At 41.3% G+C, this 22,288-nt stretch overlaps 1 protein-coding gene across 1 annotated transcript; it reads right to left on the reverse strand.

Moving 5' to 3' along the window:
* Positions 1–1,056: 1,056 nt before the first annotated feature.
* lgmn (legumain) lies at positions 1,057–21,831 on the reverse strand. The gene is made up of 14 exons (XM_034110842.1): positions 21,744–21,831; positions 21,329–21,471; positions 17,926–18,023; positions 15,413–15,494; positions 15,242–15,324; positions 14,402–14,477; positions 12,993–13,055; positions 12,383–12,449; positions 9,207–9,325; positions 8,069–8,158; positions 6,330–6,539; positions 2,933–3,103; positions 1,966–2,033; positions 1,057–1,525 (listed from the first exon to the last, which is right to left on the reverse strand). The coding sequence occupies exons 2-14, from the start codon at positions 21,464–21,466 to the stop codon at positions 1,471–1,473; spliced, it is 1,320 nt and encodes a 439-aa protein (XP_033966733.1). The 5' UTR covers positions 21,467–21,471; positions 21,744–21,831; the 3' UTR covers positions 1,057–1,470.
* Between the last annotated feature and the right edge of the window lie 457 nt (positions 21,832–22,288).

The raw sequence follows: 22,288 nt of genomic DNA on the forward strand, positions 1-22,288 counted from the left end.
CACATGGAGTGATCTGGTTATGGTGAGATATTTCAAATGAAAAAAAAACTTTATTATTAAGTACATATTACTATTATTTATTATGTATTCATCTTCTCACTATAGTGCAATAGGGAACACTAGGCAGGTTATTATGTGACGATAGGCCCAAGAGCAAATACATGCAAATCAACCCCAGCAAGGCACAGAGACTTTGTTGTGGTATTTTCTCTTTTTGGGTGTTTTGTGGTCGTTTTGTGTCACTTTGTATTTGCTTTGCAACATTTCATAGTAGTTGTGAGTCTCCTTGTGTTCCTTGCAGCTGTTTTGCATTACATTGTATTTGTTTGGTTCTCTTAATGGTCTAGTTTCTTCATGTTTTGTGTCTCTTTCTGGACATTTTGTGGTACTTTGTGATGTATTTTCCTCCTTTTTTGTTGGATGGTTTGTGTAATCCGTTAACAATACACAGGGCAACAATTTCAAATATGGAAACTTCGTATTATTATATATATTATTTTCATATTATTACACGGTTTAGCTGTATACTCGATTCTGATTGGTCAATTCAGATTCAGAACATGTGACACGCTAATCCAATACTACAGACCGCTGTCAAGGACTATAATGACCGTTAATCATTTTGCTAAGTGTAAATATTCTGTGTCATTTCAAACTGTGTGTATTCGTTCTGATTTTGCATGTAAAAAATCCCATTAAATGAGCAGAATTTAAAAAAGCCCTCATACCATATACAAGGGAAGGGATAAATGGGATTTCATTTAATTAAATATAAGCATTAAATATGCTTAAAAATCCCTCCCACAGAAAGATATATCCTGTTAAATACACCATGAAGCTCTCAGGGATCCACAATCCTCATAAAGCTGACGGGGGTTAACGGTAGAGGTACGGTAGATTTATGTGAACACCATGCAATCCCTTTTCTGAAGACTAGCTACATGCTAATGCGTGACGAATACCGCAATGTGAAATACTAGCGTCATTTTGACAATATGGGATAATAACAGCAGGCATTGCATGTCCACAGAGGGAAAGAAATTGTGGAAATACGAGTGACTTTTTAGCAGATTTTAGATTTTATTTCAAGATCCCAGTGTTTACAACAGTCTCTTGAGGTTCAGCAAACATTCAGTGTTCAGCGGGACGTCCTCCACATGCCAATCATCCATTCATTTCAGGCCGTCCATACCACATATAAAACTAAGAGCAAATGGACATGTTATAATTGTCTATCTGATGTCCTAAAAAGGGTAAAATATCCACAATATTGATCACAGTGACTCATCATAAAACAGGTTTAAAAGTTCTCAGCAAAATCAAAAATACATCACAAGGTAAAAACACAATAAAAAGTGTTGATGAAACGGCGACTCCACGTCAGATTGATTTGTAAAGCAGTGCAAAGAAAGAGAAGCTCGTCTCCTCTGGTTCTCCCACATGAAGGAGAAGAAGCAGTTTAAGGATTTTTTAGAAACCCCATTGCTTGCTGAAATGACACACAGAGTCCATGGCGTGCAGGATGCTGCAGAGAGACAAAAAAACACAATTTCAGTATCAAATATTCAACTTTTAACGACCAATAATTCAATTTCCCTTTGCCTTCTTAAGGGGAGACGCTGCAGGTGAATAGGGACATTTTTTTTCTTGCTAACAGATATCATGAAACTTCCCCACTTCATTTCTGACATTAAGACAATCATTTAATATATTACAAGTTTTCTGACAGGTTATATTTAAATATGCAAATTAGGCATTATGTAGTGATTACTTCTGGTGAATATACGAGAAATCTGTTGGCAAAAAATTGTAAAATAATGGCCTGAATGTTGATTTTGCATGTGGTATCTCCTCTTCAAATGTTGTGTATCTTTACATAGAAGAACATACCTCTTACTGGTGACTCAAAAAGAAAAGTATAAAACCAACAACAACGTGTTTTATTTGGTGTTTAGTGGAGCGTACCTGTCTGCAGGGTATCCTCTCTCACACAGGTTCACCAGAGCGTACAGGTGTCTCAGAGCGTACTCAAACTGAAACACAGGAACACATCACATGAGGAAATAAATGGACATTTAAAGGTCACCTATCGTGCTATCTTTAGGCAATAGCGTAGGTCTCAGATATATAAAAAAATATAAAAAACATGTCTATGAAGTATTTTGCTCAAAATACCAAACAGATCTCCCGTTCTAGCCATGCCTCATGTTCCTCTATTTCACTTCCTGTTTCAAAAGTGCTGATTTGGGGATAAAGCTGATTATAAATAAAGAGGAGGGGTCTGAGCTCATGCGGGACCCGGCAGCTACCGTCTAAACTAAATGCTGCCGTGATGAAACGCCATATCATGGATTATCAAGGATTCTCTCTGAAACAGTCTGGAGCTCAAAGGCTTTCTCTCTCCCGGTTATACCACAAGGTGAGTTCCTTTCTACTTCCTGCTTCTTCACACACATGCTCTCCAAAACAGTCGGGCATAGTGTCTGATAGCAACGTTTCTGATTGGGCCGTGGGTCCACATTTCAGATATTACGTCATATCGGACGCAAATCTGGATCAGATCCGTTGTTCCCCGTTTTTAGAGATTTGGGTACGGAGGAAAAGAGAGGGTTTTATTTTCTGACGCTGCGTGAGTTCCCCGACACACCGGGGACACATGTTGATGTAGAGAAGACATCAACAAGTGCATTTTGCATGATAGCTCCCCTTTAAATATGAAAGAACACAGTTTATTTCCCCCTGGTTGTGGCATTCAAAATGTCAAATATTTTCCAGTGAAAAGGGAAAGGAAACATCTTTCTGAATGTACAGATGTGGGAAAGTACGCAGGGAAATATTTAAATTAAGGTACGATCAATGTAGGGTAAAAGAAAATAAGAATAAAACGTCCTTCCTTTTAATACTTTCTATATCTCTCTCTGTGCAGCCGTACCTCCGTCTTGTGCCAGTTGAAGCAGTTGTGTTTGTAGTGTGTGAGCGCATCCATGTAGCAGCGGGCCTGAGTCAGATCGGATCTGGAGCTCAGGACCTCCTCCGTCTTCAGCTGGTTCCCCGTCACCTCCTCCACCACCTGGCGCATCGTCTCCGCCATCATCTCCTTCAACTGCACACACACACACACACACACACACACACACACACACACACACACACACACACACACACACCACACACACACACACACACACACACACACACACACACACACACACACCACACACACACACACACACACACACACACATACACACACACACACACACACACACACACACACACACACACACACACACACACACACACATACACACACACACACACACACACATACACACACCCCATCAGAAATCTGTAATGGCTCCAAAGAGCAATTAAATATCTACAGGAAAATAAACATAGACGGTCACATATTTAAAGGTCCCCTATGATACTGTTTTACATCCATATATCACAGGTCTCAGATATATACAGACCCTGTCTCTGATTGGCTGAAACACCAAACGAGATGTAGAAGAGACATGAAGAAGAGGGGACACATGTTGATGAAGAAGAGACATGAAGAAGAGGGGACACATGTTGATGAAGAAGAGACATGAAGAAGAGGGGACACATGTTGATGAAGAAGAGACGTGGAGAAGAGGGGACACATGTTGATGTAGAAGAGACATGGAGAAGAGGGGACACATGTTGATGTAGAAGAGACATGAAGAAGAGGGGACACATGTTGATGAAGAAGAGACGTGAAGAAGAGGGGACACATGTTGATGTAGAAGAGACACGAAGAAGAGGGGACACATGTTGATGTAGAAGAGACATGAAGAAGAGGGGACACATGTTGATGTAGAAGAGACATGAAGAAGAGGGGACACATGTTGATGAAGAAGAGACGTGAAGAAGAGGGGACACATGTTGATGTAGAAGAGACACGAAGAAGAGGGGACACATGTTGATGTAGAAGAGACATGAAGAAGAGGGGACACATGTTGATGTAGAAGAGACATGAAGAAGAGGGGACACATGTTGATGAAGAAGAGACATGAAGAAGAGGGGACACATGTTGATGTAGAAGAGACATGAAGAAGAGGGGACACATGTTGATGTAGAAGAGACATGAAGAAGAGGGGACACATGTTGATGAAGAAGAGACATGAAGAAGAGGGGACACATGTTGATGTAGAAGAGACATGAAGAAGAGGGGACACATGTTGATGTAGAAGAGACATGAAGAAGAGGGGACACATGTTGATGTAGAAGAGACACGAAGAAGAGGGGACACATGTTGATGAAGAAGAGACATGAAGAAGAGGGGACACATGTTGATGAAGAAGAGACATGAAGAAGAGGGGACACATGTTGATGAAGAAGAGACATGAAGAAGAGGGGACACATGTTGATGTAGAAGAGACATGAAGAAGAGGGGGACACATGTTGATGTAGAAGAGACATGAAGAAGAGGGGACACATGTTGATGTAGAAGAGACATGAAGAAGAGGGGACACATGTTGATGTAGAAGAGACATGGAGAAGAGGGGACACATGTTGATGTAGAAGAGACATGAAGAAGAGGGGACACATGTTGATGTAGAAGAGACATGAAGAAGAGGGGACACATGTTGATGTAGAAGAGACACGAAGAAGAGGGGGACACATGTTGATGAAGAAGAGACATGAAGAAGAGGGGACACATGTTGATGTAGAAGAGACATGAAGAAGAGGGGACCACATGTTGATGTAGAAGAGACATGAAGAAGAGGGGACACATGTTGATGTAGAAGAGACATGAAGAAGAGGGGACACATGTTGATGTAGAAGAGACATGAAGAAGAGGGGACACATGTTGATGTAGAAGAGACATGGAGAAGAGGGGACACATGTTGATGTAGAAGAGACATGAAGAAGAGGGGACACATGTTGATGTAGAAGAGACATGAAGAAGAGGGGACACATGTTGATGTAGAAGAGACATGAAGAAGAGGGGACACATGTTGATGTAGAAGAGACATGAAGAAGAGGGGACACATGTTGATGTAGAAGAGACATGAAGAAGAGGGGACACATGTTGATGTAGAAGAGACATGAAGAAGAGGGGACACATGTTGATGTAGAAGAGACATGGAGAAGAGGGGACACATGTTGATGTAGAAGAGACATGAAGAAGAGGGGACACATGTTGATGTAGAAGAGACATGAAGAAGAGGGGACACATGTTGATGTAGAAGAGACATGAAGAAGAGGGGACACATGTTGATGTAGAAGAGACATGAAGAAGAGGGGACACATGTTGATGTAGAAGAGACATGGAGAAGAGGGGACACATGTTGATGTAGAAGAGACATGAAGAAGAGGGGACACATGTTGATGTAGAAGAGACATGAAGAAGAGGGGACACATGTTGATGTAGAAGAGACATGGAGAAGAGGGGACACATGTTGATGTAGAAGAGACATGAAGAAGAGGGGACACATGTTGATGTAGAAGAGACATGAAGAAGAGGGGACACATGTTGATGTAGAAGAGACATGAAGAAGAGGGGACACATGTTGATGTAGAAGAGACATGAAGAAGAGGGGACACATGTTGATGTAGAAGAGACATGGAGAAGAGGGGACACATGTTGATGTAGAAGAGACATGAAGAAGAGGGGACACATGTTGATGTAGAAGAGACATGAAGAAGAGGGGACACATGTTGATGTAGAAGAGACATGGAGAAGAGGGGACACATGTTGATGTAGAAGAGACATGAAGAAGAGGGGACACATGTTGATGTAGAAGAGACATGAAGAAGAGGGGACACATGTTGATGTAGAAGAGACATGAAGAAGAGGGGACACATGTTGATGTAGAAGAGACATGAAGAAGAGGGGACACATGTTGATGTAGAAGAGACATGGAGAAGAGGGGACACATGTTGATGTAGAAGAGACATGAAGAAGAGGGGACACATGTTGATGTAGAAGAGACATGGAGAAGAGGGGACACATGTTGATGTAGAAGAGACATGAAGAAGAGGGGACACATGTTGATGTAGAAGAGACATGAAGAAGAGGGGACACATGTTGATGTAGAAGAGACATGAAGAAGAGGGGACACATGTTGATGTAGAAGAGACATGAAGAAGAGGGGACACATGTTGATGTAACAGTATTTAGTAGTGCAAAAAACATAATGGCAGATACGTAATTGCAAGTTATTATAGAACGTCAGTCATGAAGGTGCAGGGGGATCAGATCTGAGGTGTGTGTGTGTGTGTGTGTGTGTGTGTGTGTGTGTGTGTGTGTGTGTGTGTGTGTGTGTGTGTGTGTGTGTTGTGTGTGTGTGTGTGTGTACCTTCAGGTGAGAGTTGATCTCCATCAGCAGTCCTCGGACCTCCTGGATGTTGTTGCTCTTCATCATCTTCCTCCTCAGGACGGCCAGCGGGACGTCGGGGCTGGGCGTCAGGTCTCTGTCCGCGATTGGCTGCAGGGTCATCGGGGGGGCGGGTCGAGCACCTGACTTAGAGTTCCCCTGGAAGGCGATGACCTTCATGTGAGCCAGAGTCTGGGAAGAGGAAATCACTCAGGATCAGTTTCAAGATGTGAACATAACATTCACCTGTTTGCAACTTACACATTATGTATCACTTGTATATAGACTCTTACGGCACTACTTCTATTCTATTTCATTGTATTTACTTGCACTATTTTATCTGTTGTATTGTGTTGCTCTGTTGGAGGAGCCTGTGACCTGCAGCTTTGCACGAATGACAATAAAAAGCCTTGAAACTTGAAAATAAAAGCAGGAAACCTCCATTACGGTTGGAGCTGTTCATTAATTTGTTTTTAATTAAACATGTATTTTAGTATACAGTGAATGGATCAGTACGTTTCTCTGGCTTTCCAAAATCCAGGTTCTTTCCGGGCCAACAACCGGGCTGAGTCGGGCTGAGCATGCTAAACTAGAGAGAGGATCGCTGGCAGGGGGCTACAACTACAACAAGATGAACATATTTGACCGTGATTTAATTATAATACACGTTTCAAAATGATGCCGAAGTAACAACACACTGATACCGGTTAGTAAAAACCATGAATTAACGCTTTGACAAGTCTGCAGACAGACGGCAGGCGAAACACCTTTTAGAATGCGTGTTTTCTGAATGGAGATCGGCTAAGCTAACGCAGTATATGCTCCGACCGTCCACACTCACAGCAACGGCCTACAGACATGAATAAACCAGTGACTGTATTCTCCATGACACAGGCAGTAATGTTGGTTTTCTGTGGTTCTCATTGAAGATGACGTCACGGCTCCGCCTACACTGCGTTTCTATAGTTACTGTCCCAGTTCCTAAACTGTAATGGAACGCAGCATAAAGTGAGCCGGGCCTACCAAGGCCTAACGAGGCCTAGCCATACCGTACTAAGCCGAGCGAGGCCCTGCAGTGGAAAAGCGCCATTATTGTAAGTTTGGATAAAAGCTAAATGCAATGTAATGTAAACAGCCGCTACACAGTTAACCTACACATGACCCTGATTACCAAATGTTTGGAAACAGTAAAATATTTCAGGTTAAAGTGACGAGAAATGAACTGGAAATATTGATGTGACGTTCGCGAACGATCCGATTCTTTTGAACGGCTCTTTGGTACGAACGAAGAGAACCGAGTCGTAATTGGTGAGAGCCCTTCTTTTCTTTTTTATCGTCGCCTGCCATAAATCCACTCGCCTTTACGGCAACTTGCTTTCCTGAATGCCGGCGTAGATGATGGCATAACGCATGCTGCTGGAGTAGTAGTTTGGCTGGCTGAGAGATGTAGGAAGTAATACATTTTTTCTGTGAGTAAAAGTAGATTTCTGGCAAAACAGTCAATCTTTATCCTGGTGATTATTTCGCAGATAAACCTGGTAACCCCCGGAAACCTACATATTATAACAAGACGGTACTTAACCTATCTAGCATCTCTTCCCAACAAGAGAAGACAAACCCTGCAGCGACAGATAAGAAATACACAAAGTATCTGTCTCATGGCGGGTGTTTCACTTCCCATTCCCCCCTCCTCTTGTGTGTTTCTCTCCTCTTCCTCTCACCTTGTTTCCGAACTGCTTCACGTGGCTGGTGTTGGTGTGGCTCTTCACGATCTTAAACTGCTTCGCCAGAGTTTCCTTATTCAGGTCCTCCTGGAAACACAGAGTGAGACAAACACATCGACAACAGTTTCAGAAAAATAAGAAACTAAATGTTTCCAAAATCAAATCTATTTCTTCTAATGAAGTTCAAGCTTCTGTTTGGGGTAGTTTGTATATTGAATGGCAGCAGGTGCTCTCAGTGCTTATGCAAAGTACACAGGTTTTGTTCTGCTGGTTAGAAACTTAAGAGTTGCACTTCCTTTTCCTCTCTCTCTGACACCAGAAAATACAGACTTCGTACCGTCTGAGTTGGTATTGCATAGCGCTGTAGAAATGTATCATTACATCTAATTTAATCATAAGTATTACTGTAACTTCGGTCTCTGCTTATTTCCCACACTTTGATGCAGCCTCTGAGGAGGACACGAGGTCTGTCGGGGTGCCGGAGCGGCACTCCTTCAGACATGTTATGACTCTGTTGTGGCTTCAGCCATTTTCTATGGTGTGGCATCTCGGCTGCTGACAGGAAGAGGAATGGACAGACTGGTCGTGGTAAGGAAGGCCAGATCTGTCCTTACATCCATCTTGATGTCAAATGTAGTTTTATATTTAAGTCCTTTGGAAGTAATAAATCAGGTTGTGAACTACAGTTAAATAGTAAAAGCCAGATGAAATGTCACTCTTGTGTCGTGTGAACAACGACATTTGGAGATGATGTCTAGTAACAGTAATGCTTCAAAGACGACCGCACTCAGCCACAGCCGAAGCAAAACCGCTTTTTGAGACCATTTCCAAAGGTAAGCCTTGAATTCAAATTGCCTTCATATGCAAAAGGCAACTCACAGGAAGTCAGGTGTGCACCCGTTTCAGGCTTTCAGTTTAGTTCATAGCATCTTATTGATCACAGCCTTCCTGATTACTTTACAAACACGGCCTAAGTTACGGTTAATGCAAACTCTACAGCTTCCATCCTCCTGCTGAAATACAGGGAAGCTTTGCTTGTGAAACCCCTCACATTGTCTTCAGCACACACACAATGTTTCAGACCTATTCTCATAATGCGAAAATGAAAAGCGTAGTTTGACAAAGAAGCCCCCACCACGTCGGAGTCCTCCATCCAGTTGACGCTGTACCAGTCTCCCAGGTAGGTGTCCCTCTTCTCGTCGTAGTAGCAGGCGTACGACGACTCGTGGGAGTTCGATGCTGTCGTGGCGTAAACTGAAACACAGACATGTCCTCGGGTTGAACTGGGGAAGAGAACTACCATCTAGCAGCAGGCGAAGCTGCTCCAAACACACAGAGACAGGGGCATTGGACAGATTAAAGGTGTGACTCCTGAGCACACTGACTAACTTGGACAACATATTCATTTGTGACGTTAGAGCTTTGCTGGGAAAATACTCTTCCAACATGAGAGTAGCATGATAACAAAGGTATCCCAACTGTAGCTGTGAACACGACAGGATGTGTGATGACCTCGAAGAGCATCAGGACTGTTTGAGGCAGATGATAGCTATGTGATGAACATGATGATTCAGCCTCTATGGAGAGAGACATCAAGCATGCTCATTTCTGACGTGGAGCTAATCTGAAGTAAACATTGAAGACTGCTTTCTGTTCCTCCATCTTGTGACTGTGTGACTCCCTCTCTTGATATCAGCATGTGAAGGACACTGCTCAGGAACTAGCTGATGCTCTGTATGTGATGACTACTTCCTTTCTGGAGAGGATCACAGACACATGGATCCTGAGGCTGAAGCTCAAGCCGGGGACGAGGGATTATTAACATTTTTAAGTATTCAGAAAAAGTCAGAATTTTGAGGAAAAAGTAAAACATTTGAGATTTGGAGAAAAAGTAAGAATTTTGAGGAAAAAGTAAGAATTTTGAGAAAAAGTAAGAATTGTTTGTTTTTGAGGAAAAAGTAAGAATTTTGAGAAAAAGTAAGAATTTGGAGAAAAAGTAAGTTTTTGTAGAAAAAGTAAGAATTTGGAGATTTTCAGAAAAAGTTAGAATTTTCAGATTTTGAGAAAAAGTCAGAATTTAGTTCACGACAGGATGTATGATTACTTAGAAGAACCGGTACTCCTCCATCTTGTGACTGTGTGACTCCCTCTCTTGATATCAGCATGTGAAGGACACTGCTCAGGAACTAGCTGATGCTCTGTATGTGATGACTACTTCCTTTCTGGAGAGGATCACAGATACGTGGATCCTGAGGCTGAAGCTCAAGCCGGGGACCAGGGATTATTCTAACAAGCGTCATCAGGCAAATGTTTTTAAGTGAGTTTCAGTAAAGGGAATATTAAGAAGTTTGTTTTAAATATTCTTTAATTGTTATGACTTAAAAACAGGTGAAAAACGGTAATAATTTGTGTTTTTTTAACGGTTTATTGTTGCACATATTCTGACTTTTTTTTAAATTCTACATTAATTAGTTGTTAATGATTTGTATAAACAGTATTTGGATGACTAACAGACATTTAAAAACGTGTTAAATTGTTAATAAATACTTTGAGACGCACCTATACACATTACTAAGACACACAGATAATACTTATTTGTTATAGTGGTTAATAATTGGGTTGTGGTCCATCTCTCTGTGGAATGTGTATTATCTATTTGACAAACAATTCATACAAAAATAATAAATAAATACTTACTATAGTTTATAAGATGTTATGACAATAATGAAGTGTCCATAAAGAGTTTATTTAATTAAAATGTAATTGTTATCGTCTATTCATGAATATTTATAATTGTTTGTTTGCCAGTAAAATAACTACTACGAACTACACATTTTTTATTATGAAGTGTTTCCAGATTATTCTAATATCAGATTATTCCTTTTCTTGGTACTTTGCCCTGAATGAAATACAAACGGGTCACCAGATTCTCACTTCTCTGTCAGGGTACGGATGAAAGTGTGTCTTATATAAAAAAGGGATGTACAAACGTAACACTCATGAATCACGTCCTGTTATATTCCTCGCATGGCACACTGCTCACGGATTACACACACCATAATGCTGACCTCAGTGTTTAAATACACAAACCTGAGTCAGAACCTCAGCACAGACACGACAGCAGACGTTAAAAACAGGAAGTCAAGTTCATGTCGTCTGAGGATTAGGAAACTCATGGATCGACACTTTTTTATTGATTAAGATGTTATCATCTCTTATGTCAGGGGTTCCCAACCTTCTTTTCCCAAGAGCCCCCCCAAATGACTCCTGTTGGAAGTTGCGCCCCCACCCCCCCCCCCAGGGGTGCCCCCAGGGATTTTGGGTCCCATGAAAAGATATCACATTGGGCCCCACCACCAGACCCCGGCCACGCCAACCAAGCACAATGCTAACCACACCCGTTTGGAGGCAGGACCAAACCATTACATGTAAATAGAGGGGGGTGTTCGATGCTTTGGATAATTAACCTTTGGAAGAAAATAAGTTAAATGAATCATAAGTTTAGTGAATACATCATCAATATGACGTTATATTAATGTTAATTATTGATGATTGATGAAAGGTTAATTAAACATTTTTTCTTAATGTTCTTACATGTTTTGGGGCCCCTGTCAGTCACGGGCCCTTAGAATCATCCTAACTTTTCACCCCCTTACGGCGCCCCTGCCCCCCCACACACACACAAGGGGGGGGGGTGCAACAGCGGTAATTAAAGTTTAAAAGTCTCAAAATGCTACAACTCCTGTCACAAACTGGATGAATGTGAAGTATGTTGTTAAAGGAGGATGAGAGCGTAATCAAGGAGCACTGTTGGAGCGACTTTGATGGTTATTGGACTCAGGATTATTTCATTTGGATTCCCGCTGTATGAAGAAATGAAAGGACGGCGGAAGTGGAAACAATTCACAAAGGGATTAAACTGTTTAAAACACATGCTCAAGGTAAACCGGATTTTGCCGATGTGTTCATGTGGATTCAAAAGTCGTAAATAATCTACAAAATGGAGGAGACCGATCTGATCGGAGCAACTGCGACGAATAATCCAACTGAAACCGGCATGGACAATGACTATGTTTCAAAAATGCGCTTATCCAGAAAAGCCCGGTTTGGACACTTTACGGGCAGAAGAAACATTTCTATTAAAGAAAGAATTATACATTTCTGTCTTTATATGCCTTTATTAGCTACTAACTTGAATTTTAATTCAAATTAATTAATCAATTATTTTTTATATTTTATTGTAATGTAGAGACACGGCTTTTAGTGACAATCATTTATAGCGATACAATTATATGTAAAAAAGAAACTCACCGTCGATGTCAGCAGGCAGGTCGGTCATCATCGACCCGGACTCACATGCCTCGATGTACAAAACCATCTGTCAGCAAAAGAAAAGGGCAACAACAAGAGTTATGATGTGAATGTCAAGCACAAGGTCACGATCACATGACTTGGGGTTATCTGTGACCTTTATACGGTAAGAAAAGTCATTGAGATTAAGACGTGGTGGATTTTAGTTACTCTCCGATAGAGCCGTGCTAGCTGTTTCCTACCGTCACCATTCTTTGTGCTAAGCTAAGCTAACGGCTGCATGTTCATATTTACCGTACAGACCTGAGAGTGGTTTCAATGTTCTTATCCAACACTGAGCAAAGAAAGGAAATAAGTATACCTGCCAACAACTGTTTCTATGCAAATACAGAGTTTTAGGACTTTTGTGTTTGAACTGTTTTGAAATACAACAGAAAGATCTTGTAAAAACGACTACAAGCAAATCATAACAGCTTTTTAAAAACCTTTACAACACGCATAATGTTCACTTGTATTGTGATGCACCAAATTGTGCAGCCGTGCCGAGTGAAGCGGCCACTGAGTGCGTAGATCTAAAGAAACACAATGTCATAATGTTATTGCTGCGTACCTTTTTGTATTTCTTGTTCTCGTGCATGTATTTGATGGTGTCCTGGAGGTCTGTGGCACTCAGCTGCGGAGAGAGAGAGAGGACAACAAGGTCGTTTCATGTTTACTTCTGGATCAAAGGAATGGACCGATCTGCCAGCTGACATTGCGCCATGCTCGGAGCAAAACTGAGGATGATATTTCCAAAAAAAGTCAAAGCTTTTCACATTTTCAGCTTCTCAAATGCGCAGAATGAAGCATTTCTTTTAAAAAACAAAATACTTTTAAGTACATTTCTTTGATTATACTCAGATATCTACACCTGACCTGAGTAGCATTCTCAACGCGGGGATTTTAAACAAAGTACTTTCAAAGTGTTGTATTTGGGCTTTTACTTTGGAGTAAAAAGTACATCCTTCAATTCTTATTTTAAAGATGTGGCTCTTGCATCTTAAATAATGTTATGTTTATTTAAAAGAATGAATGTCTGATGATGATCTGAGAGAAACGAGCTGAACAACATTACAGCCGTGAGTTCAGTTCGGTGCTTTAAAGGTCTCCTATTGTCCTGTTCTTCATCCATATATCACAGCTCTCAGATATATACAGAGCCTGTCTCTGATTGGCTGAAACACCAAGCAGATCATTGCAGCATTACCCATAATCCCCTCTGTTTCAGCCTTGTTTCCAAAGTGCTGATTCTCTGTCTGTTACTTCAGATGAAAATAAGGAGCCCCTCCCCACGCCCCTCTGAGAGACATTTGGTTACAAAGAACTCAATGGTGCTCTAGGAGGAGATTCAGCTGATAAGGGGGGGGGGGGGTTACCTTGTTGCTGATTGGCTAATGGCTACACAAGACAAGACATCGTTATGACATCATCAAGTGGCCAAAATCTGATCAGGGGACACATGTTGATGTAGAAGAGACATGAAGAAGAGGGGACACATGTTGATGTAGAAGAGACATGAAGAAGAGGGGACACATGTTGATGTAGAAGAGACATGGAGAAGAGGGGACACATGTTGATGTAGAAGAGACATGAAGAAGAGGGGACACATGTTGATGTAGAAGAGACATGAAGAAGAGGGGACACATGTTGATGTAGAAGAGACATGAAGAAGAGGGGACACATGTTGATGTAGAAGAGACATGAAGAAGAGGGGACACATGTTGATGTAGAAGAGACATGAAGAAGAGGGGACACATGTTGATGTAGAAGAGACGTGGAGAAGAGGGGACACATGTTGATGTAGAAGAGACATGAAGAAGAGGGGACACATGTTGATGTAGAAGAGACGTGGAGAAGAGGGGACACATGTTGATGTAGAAGAGACATGAAGAAGAGGGGAAACATGTTGATGTAGAAGAGACCAGGTGACCTGTCAGCTGAGTGAGCATTAGCAGAAACCGGAAGTGGGAAAGTGCTCACGTCATCGTTGGGGAAAGCCAGGATAGCCGGCGCTCCGTGGTCAGTGAAGTACACGAACACATGATCGTTGGGACCGCTGCCAAAACAAAGAGACCGAGAGAAGTCAGTACATGTTGTGAGGGAATAACTCCGTCTCTACTCCTAGATATTTAAGGAATGTGCTCCAGCACTTAAGCGTCAGTTTGATGGCCTGATAGGGGGGGTTTACGACTGTGAGAACGCTGGCTTCTAAACGCCACTGACAAGCGATTGAGTATTTCCAGTTGGGGGATATCTCCAGTGTCCCCAGGTGTTAACGCCCCATCCCCCGATATGCTCATCGACTCTCTGTACACTAGTTAAAAGGTCTATCGAGAGATAGGCTGGGCAGAATTGTCATTGGCAACCCACCCGTGCGGTCAGAACCTTTTGCGGCTGTGACTTGTGATATGAATTCTCCGGCCGTTATGCTTGTAATAAACTATCATTGTTTGACATCAAAGCTCCAGCTCTCCTCGTGACTCTCCAGCGCTGCAGAAGTTTCCCTTACACATGTCATCTGGATGAACCGGAATTTGTGCCTTGTCATGATGCCTCATCATCTCTTACTCTCTTGTTCGGTTTTAAAGCACAGATTCAAATATGTTTCATGACTTTCAAAGGAACTTCCCAGGAGGACCATTCACCACCTCCAGTATGCAGAATACTAACTGCTGTAATGCGTGCAGAATACACCGATACTACGGTCGACAGAAAAACATGAATGGTGTGTGTCTGCATCAATATATTTCTGGATGGAGAATTGTTCAGGCATGTAAATAATATTTTTTTAAATGTTTCCAGGTTTTCCATGACACTTGCCTCTTCAGCACTTTCCCAGATCCTCCTTTCACGTTGGAGGAGTCGCCCTTCAGCACGGCTAGGAAGTTCTGTGGGGTGACATTCTGCAGGAGAACAGCATATCAGAAAGTGCATACAATCGGTCAATGCAAACATGTGTTCAGGAGCTCCTGTTCTGATGTTTGCACTCACTTCCCCGATGTAGTCTTTAGGAACTCCCGTGTACACATCGGTGCCATTGGGCCGGTTGATCAGGATCCCCGGCGTGGGGTTACTGCGAATAAAAGAGTCGGGTGAGCAGGAGGAAGTGAAACCAGCTGAGAAAACACACCACCACCTGATCCGTGAATCATTCAACCGCTGCCTGTCGACATGTCAGAGGCAGAACCTGGCAGGAACGCTCAACAACAACAACAACAACAAAGACCAAGTGTGTGAGAAAAGCTGCACACTTCACATAATAGATAGTTAGTAACCAGGGCTGCACCATGGGAACAAATCACTACATCTCCATATCATGGTTTTCCCTTCCCTGTAGTGTGTATCGAACACTCACACTCCTATTGGCTAGCGCTCAAAAACATTGTACGCTAAGGGGCGGGACATCTCTAAGCGGTTGACCAATCACAACAGAGCCGGCCAGCTAACCAATCAGAGCAGACTGGGCTCTGGTTTCAGACAGAGGGTGAAAAGAGGTGCTGCAGCACAGGCAGTATGAGAACAATAAAGAGCTTTTTGAACATTAAAGCATGGAGACATGTCCCTGTAGAGACACTACATACTGATATACACCTGAACATCAGCAGGAGAGGACTCTTTAAAGTAGAGACACTACATACTGATATACACCTGAACATCAGCAGGAGAGGACTCTTTAAAGAAGAGACACTACATACTGATATACACCTGACCATCAGCAGGAGAGGACTCTTTAAAGTAGAGACACTACATACTGATATACACCTGAACATCAGCAGGAGAGGACTCTTTAAAGTAGAGACACTACATACTGATATACACCTGACCATCAGCAGGAGAGGACTCTTTAAAGAAGAGACACTACATACTGATATACACCTGAACATCAGCAGGAGAGGACTCTTTAAAGTAGAGACACTACATACTGATATACACCTGAACATCAGCAGGAGAGGACTCTTTAAAGTAGAGACACTACATACTGATATACACCTGACCATCAGCAGGAGAGGACTCTTTAAAGAAGAGACACTACATACTGATATACACCTGGACATCAGCAGGAGAGGACTCTTTAAAGTAGAGACACTACATACTGATATACACCTGAACATCAGCAGGAGAGGACTCTTTAAAGTAGAGACACTACATACTGATATACACCTGAACATCAGCAGGAGAGGACTCTTTAAAGTAGAGACACTACATACTGATATACACCTGAACATCAGCAGGAGAGGACTCTTTAAAGTAGAGACACTACACACTGATATACACCTGAACATCAGCAGGAGAGGACTCTTTAAAGTAGAGACACTACATACTGATATACACCTGAACATCAGCAGGAGAGGACTCTTTAAAGTAGAGACACTACATACTGATATACACCTGAACATCAGCAGGAGAGGACTCTTTAAAGTCTGGGTCTCGAGACAAACAACACATGTCTTCATACATTCCAGCAGGTTTTTATAACACACAGCAGCAAAGTCAGTAAGATATGAAGAGTAAGCAAGACGTCCTCCTGATCAGCGCTCAGGGAAACGCTGCTGAGCCTTACTGTACGTCACACCGTGTGCTTTTATACTCAGTCACCAGTCATTTAGCTCAAGTCAAAGTTCCTCGTGACTCTCTTTAACTCGGCCTGAGTTCTGCTGACACTTTGACAATGAACCACTGATGGCTGACATGCGACCAATTATACTATTTAAATATTAAAACGCTTTTTTAGAAGTGACTTCATCTTCAAAAATTCTCGTGGCTAAAAACTATTAATTCGGGATTTTTACATTTTTATTATCTCTGAAAAATATCTACAGTGTTTGGAAATGTTATGGCGTCACAGTTTGGCCGCTGAGAGTGTGTGTGTGTGTGTGTGTGTGTGTGTGTGTGTGTGTGTGTGTGTGTGTGTGTGTGTGTGTGTGTGTGTGTGTGTGTGTGTGTGTGTGTGTGTGTGTGTGTGAGAGGAGCTCCACGGATTGGAGCAATGGGTCCATTGGGTATGGGCACGTCACTGTACGGAAGAAAAAGAAAATGTCCAACGAGGCGTTCTGGGGCAGCACAGACAGGTCTTCTCTGTTAGAGTTTTACTCGCTACAGGGTGCACTTTGAGGGTTGTGACTCTGCAGACCGTTCACATGCAGAACAAGCTTCATAACAACAAGGGGACGGGTCAGAACCGGAACAGCACGACATGAGACCTTTAAGGCACTTAATATGGTGACATTGATAACAAGCAAAGTTAGGTGTTAAAATCCTAAAAGCTATTTAGTTGAAACATGCGATACAGCGTGCATTACATATCTATAAAACAGAAAATGTGTGTTTTATGGTTTTATGTCACATTTAGCAGCCGTGTTAAATATATCAGATGCTGACATTAAGTGGCTTTTTTAAGAACTTGCAAAACAACTGAAGCCTCTAAAATAAAATGTGTTTTTTTTGATAATTCCAGTGGAAAGAAGAAGTCTCTTTATCAGAGAAACTGAAAACTGTCGACTCACTTCTCATTGTTGGCCAAGTCATCGTACATCATCATCACGATCTGCTCGTCCGGGATGCCGTTCTTGTGCACGATCTGGTACGCGTGGCACGCATCGGCCTGAGGGTCCGGGAATAAAGGAAGTATGAAGAGTTTTCTGCAGATAACGGTGAATTTTCTAAAGGGTTAAATATGTCATGTTAACAGATTTTAACGTGCAAACATTCATTTTTTCTTTGGTTAATTGTTATTGTTCGTCTGTTGTTTGGTTTGTTCCATATTTATACAGCTCCTTAAAATCAATTAAATGTAGGGTAGGTAAGAATGGAGAAACCAGCTCGAGTGCGCTAGAATTTGAAAATACACAACCGGAAAAAATCTGCCCCTTCCTTCAGACTTCCTCACAGAGCCCCTCCTCCAACACACACGAACGCGCACATGACCAATGAGGGCACGAGATAAGTTTGTGCCCAGATGGAAGGCTGACAGGCAGATAGGCCGTCCAGTTACTTTAGCCGGGCCGGCTCAGATGATTGGTCGTGCTTTTTACAGCGCCACGGCTTCCACAGATGAAATAACGTTATGTATTTATTGCTATCGGGATGTTAAGAGCATTCCATGGAATATCCCTTTAACTGCCAGCACCACCATTTGGTAGAGCACATTTTGTGTCTTGATATCTTATTGAAAAAAGAAAAAAAAAACTCAATCTGATTCAGCCAGCTCTACCCTTTGGTTGACATGTTATGCACAAAACAACCTCTAGATGTCACTGTGGTTCGAACAGAAAGCCCTTCAGCTAGCTTCAACTGAAAAAGTTGGCAATGCTAAAAATCACTGCTGAAGAAATCCCTCTTATTGGTTAACTTTTGTAAGGCAACCATATCCCTTTTGACATATTTTAGTGGCAGGGCACTGACTGAACATATTTAGATAACTTGATGCACAACATTTTTTAACAAGGGTGTAATTATTTTTTTGAAAATATGCTCAACCAATCGGTCGAATTGGCCTTTTATGGTAAGCTAGCAATATGACTTTTTCAGAGTTTCAGAGAAGTTTTCCAATAAAATATGGTAAATAAACGGCTAGATTCATGGTAATATTACTACATCTAGTACTGCCTTATGAGTCTCAGAGTGATAATCATTTATATAGCACCTTTCATGCATGGCATTCAGCCCAAAATTGCACACAGATGAGCAAGTTAGGCCAACACAGGATATAGACATTTGCTGTTAGGCCAGCTGTTTCCTGTTAGGCCAATTCAGCATCTACAGTAAGATGAGCAAGTCTTTTTTTATCATGAAAAACACTTTACATTACTTTTTTCCATTTTACAATTATAATTTATTATCTTTTATGAATATATCTGGTTGTGTATATTGCTCATTTTCCATAAAAGAAACAAATGTATTTGAGTTTGATGCATAGAAATACTGTACTGTATGATGATTGTTGAAAATGTACTTTTACCATAGAAGGCCAGCTCGACCATTTGGTAGAGGCTCATAAAAACAAAACTGTGTGGTCAGTCAAAAAAAATAAAATTGTTTGTGCTTATTTGTGGCCCATATGATAAGAAAATACAACAACATTCTTGGTCCGGCAGCTAAAGGGATATAACCAAAAGTGTTTCTGAAGTGAATTACCTACCCCACTTTTAAAGGGCATCAGTGACTGAATCTCTCTTGATCCTTTCTGACAATATTGATTATTGCAGTGGGTGGGACTGCTTTAAGGGGTTTTCTGTTTCTGTCTTATAAAATCACACCTTCCGGCGCAGACTGAAAACTCATCTCTTTCGACTCCACCTCGAGCGATAGAATTACTAACAAAGAACTGCTATCAGAGCACTGATATACTAATAAAGGACTGGCTTATCTAAAGCCAGTTGAGTAGCACTTGAAATGCTTGGCTCTATGAAACCTGATGTACTTTATGATTCTGTTTTCTTCAAGGTTGTGTCTTCCTGGTCGAACGTATGTAAGTCGCTTTGGATAAAAGCGTCAGCTAAATGTAATGTAATGTAAAATGTCTTCATTTTTTAATATATTTTTCTCTAGGTTTTTTGTTTCTCTTCTCTATAGGCGCGTTCACACCGCAGTGCTTTTCCCACTTACTAAAGAGTTCTCATGAACTAAGTTCTTTGTGGGGAAAGTACTGCGGTGTGAATGTTTTGTTACACCCCTTTTTTCTTTTATTGTTTTACAGTACCTGCATTTGCAGTCCTGTATACTCATATAACTGGTTTATGTCTGAAAAAGCCAGTAAATAAGTGTAAAAAAAAAAGCTCAGGGGGCGGGGCTTCACTGAATACAGTCATGTGGTTGGAGAGCAGCAACACATGCATCAATCAGCTTGTCAGTTTTTGAGGTTTCACATAACTCAATTGCTGTTATATTTTCTTTTGACAGTACCTGCAATCCTGTATACTCGCATGTAACTGTTCTCTGTCTGAAAAAGACAGTAAATAAGTGTAAAAAAAAGAAAAGTTAACATCGACGATGAAAAAGCAATGAGCCAAAATTCCTGAAGATTTGAGCCCCTTTCTTAGAATCTTTTGAGAAAGCTGTATTGTCGTACAATGATATCTGTAATAACACCGTCTGTGTGCTATCCTATTCTTCCTTATCTCTTAGCGAGGGGGTCTGGGTGGTTTAACATCTATTTATTGACTCTTTGAAAGCATGTAAAAAAGAACATGTGATACTAATTTACGACAAAATATAATATAGAAAAGTCACATGCAAGCAATAAATTCTACTTAAATGAGTTTGATAAAATAGGGCCCACTGAATTACCCCGTAAGAATATATTTCACACAGTTTTAGACCTTGTGACCAATTTAAGGCATGGTCTAAATAAAGCTCCTTTAGTCTGACGCGGCAGTTTCTTTAACTTCTCACAACAAATGAATATTCAACTTGCACCTTTGTAACCACTTTATTGTAACACACGTTATATATTACAGTGTGTTCATGTTTTGACCAACTTGTATTTGATTCTAATTGATTTAGACACCTTTACAAGCTCGAAAACGAAACAGATATTTCTAATTGTGTACTTGTTTGTAGTTTGACCTATTCAAAATGTAATTAACTATTTCATGTTTAGATGAATTTAGCTGAACTACCAGCAAGCTTCTGAAATTGTAGTTACATTACTAGTTAAATAAAATGTAGTCCACAACTCCCAGCACTGAAACAATGCATCTTCTAAAAATCTTCTACTTTTTATTATTAAAAAGTAGAAGTCAGCTGCACATTTTCAGCAGACTGCAGAAAGCATTGTGAAGAGGAAGTGTCTTTATCTTTACCTTATCAGTACAGTACCCAAAGCAGACTATGCAAACAACAATTGAGTCACGCAGGGTTTGAACTTGGTAAAGTGATATTGAGGGAACAGTTTCCGTGTTTTGTCACCTGGTGTCTGTAGTTGTACCAGCCGTTAGATCCAGCGACTATCACCACCCAGTTCTTCCCGGGAGCAGCGTCGTCCTGCGGGGAGGGGAAGGCACCGACCAGCCCGAGAGCCAGGCCCAGCAGCACGGGGAACAACATGCCTTCTGTGGGGTGAATAACAGCGTTATTTAACATGTATTACACTCTTATTATACTGTATATTTTGTTTATCTGACAGTAAAACACATAAACAAGACATCACGTGATTAACCCATTCCCATAATCTAGCTAGATTTTAGCACTACAAGGTAGCAAAACAGACTTTAAAAACTACTAAGAACGCGATGAATCTATTATATTATAATAACAAACCAAGCCGGATTTATCTCAGTCGGATTACAAACAAACACAACAGTGTCTTCTTTTTTTTGTTTACCTCTTCTTTGTGCTTTTCGCTGTGTTGAAGGAAAGGAGCGACAGAAAGTAAATAGATGGAGTCAGTGGGACAGTTTATATGATCTCGGGAGAAACCGTTGGTGGGAATTCTCCCGCAGCAGCCAATCAGAGAGCGCAAGGGGCGGGGCTTCACTGTATACAGTCATGTGGTTGGAGCGGAGTCATCGAGCTCGGGGGCGGGGCTTTACTGTAAACAGTAATGTGATTGGAGAGCAGCAAAACATGCATCAGTTTGTGTGTTTTTGAGGTGACGGGAAAACTAGATTAACTAGATGATCGTTTCTGAGGAAAATGATCATGATCAAACACATGACAATGAAGACAATGAAACACACATGATTTATCAAATGAATCAATGCCTTTGCAAACATAAGTCTGGCGCAGTGCTGCACTATGACTATGTACCTACCATTGACTGTATGTGTACTTTGAACTTTCACATAAGAGTTATAAACAAATAATATGTATATCTATTTATAATTTTCACAACTCGTTATGTATATATTTAAACAGTTTCACATAACT

The sequence above is a fragment of the Pseudochaenichthys georgianus genome, chromosome 22, assembly GCF_902827115.2.
Source record: "Pseudochaenichthys georgianus chromosome 22, fPseGeo1.2, whole genome shotgun sequence".
NCBI classification, from domain to species: domain Eukaryota; kingdom Metazoa; phylum Chordata; class Actinopteri; order Perciformes; family Channichthyidae; genus Pseudochaenichthys; species Pseudochaenichthys georgianus.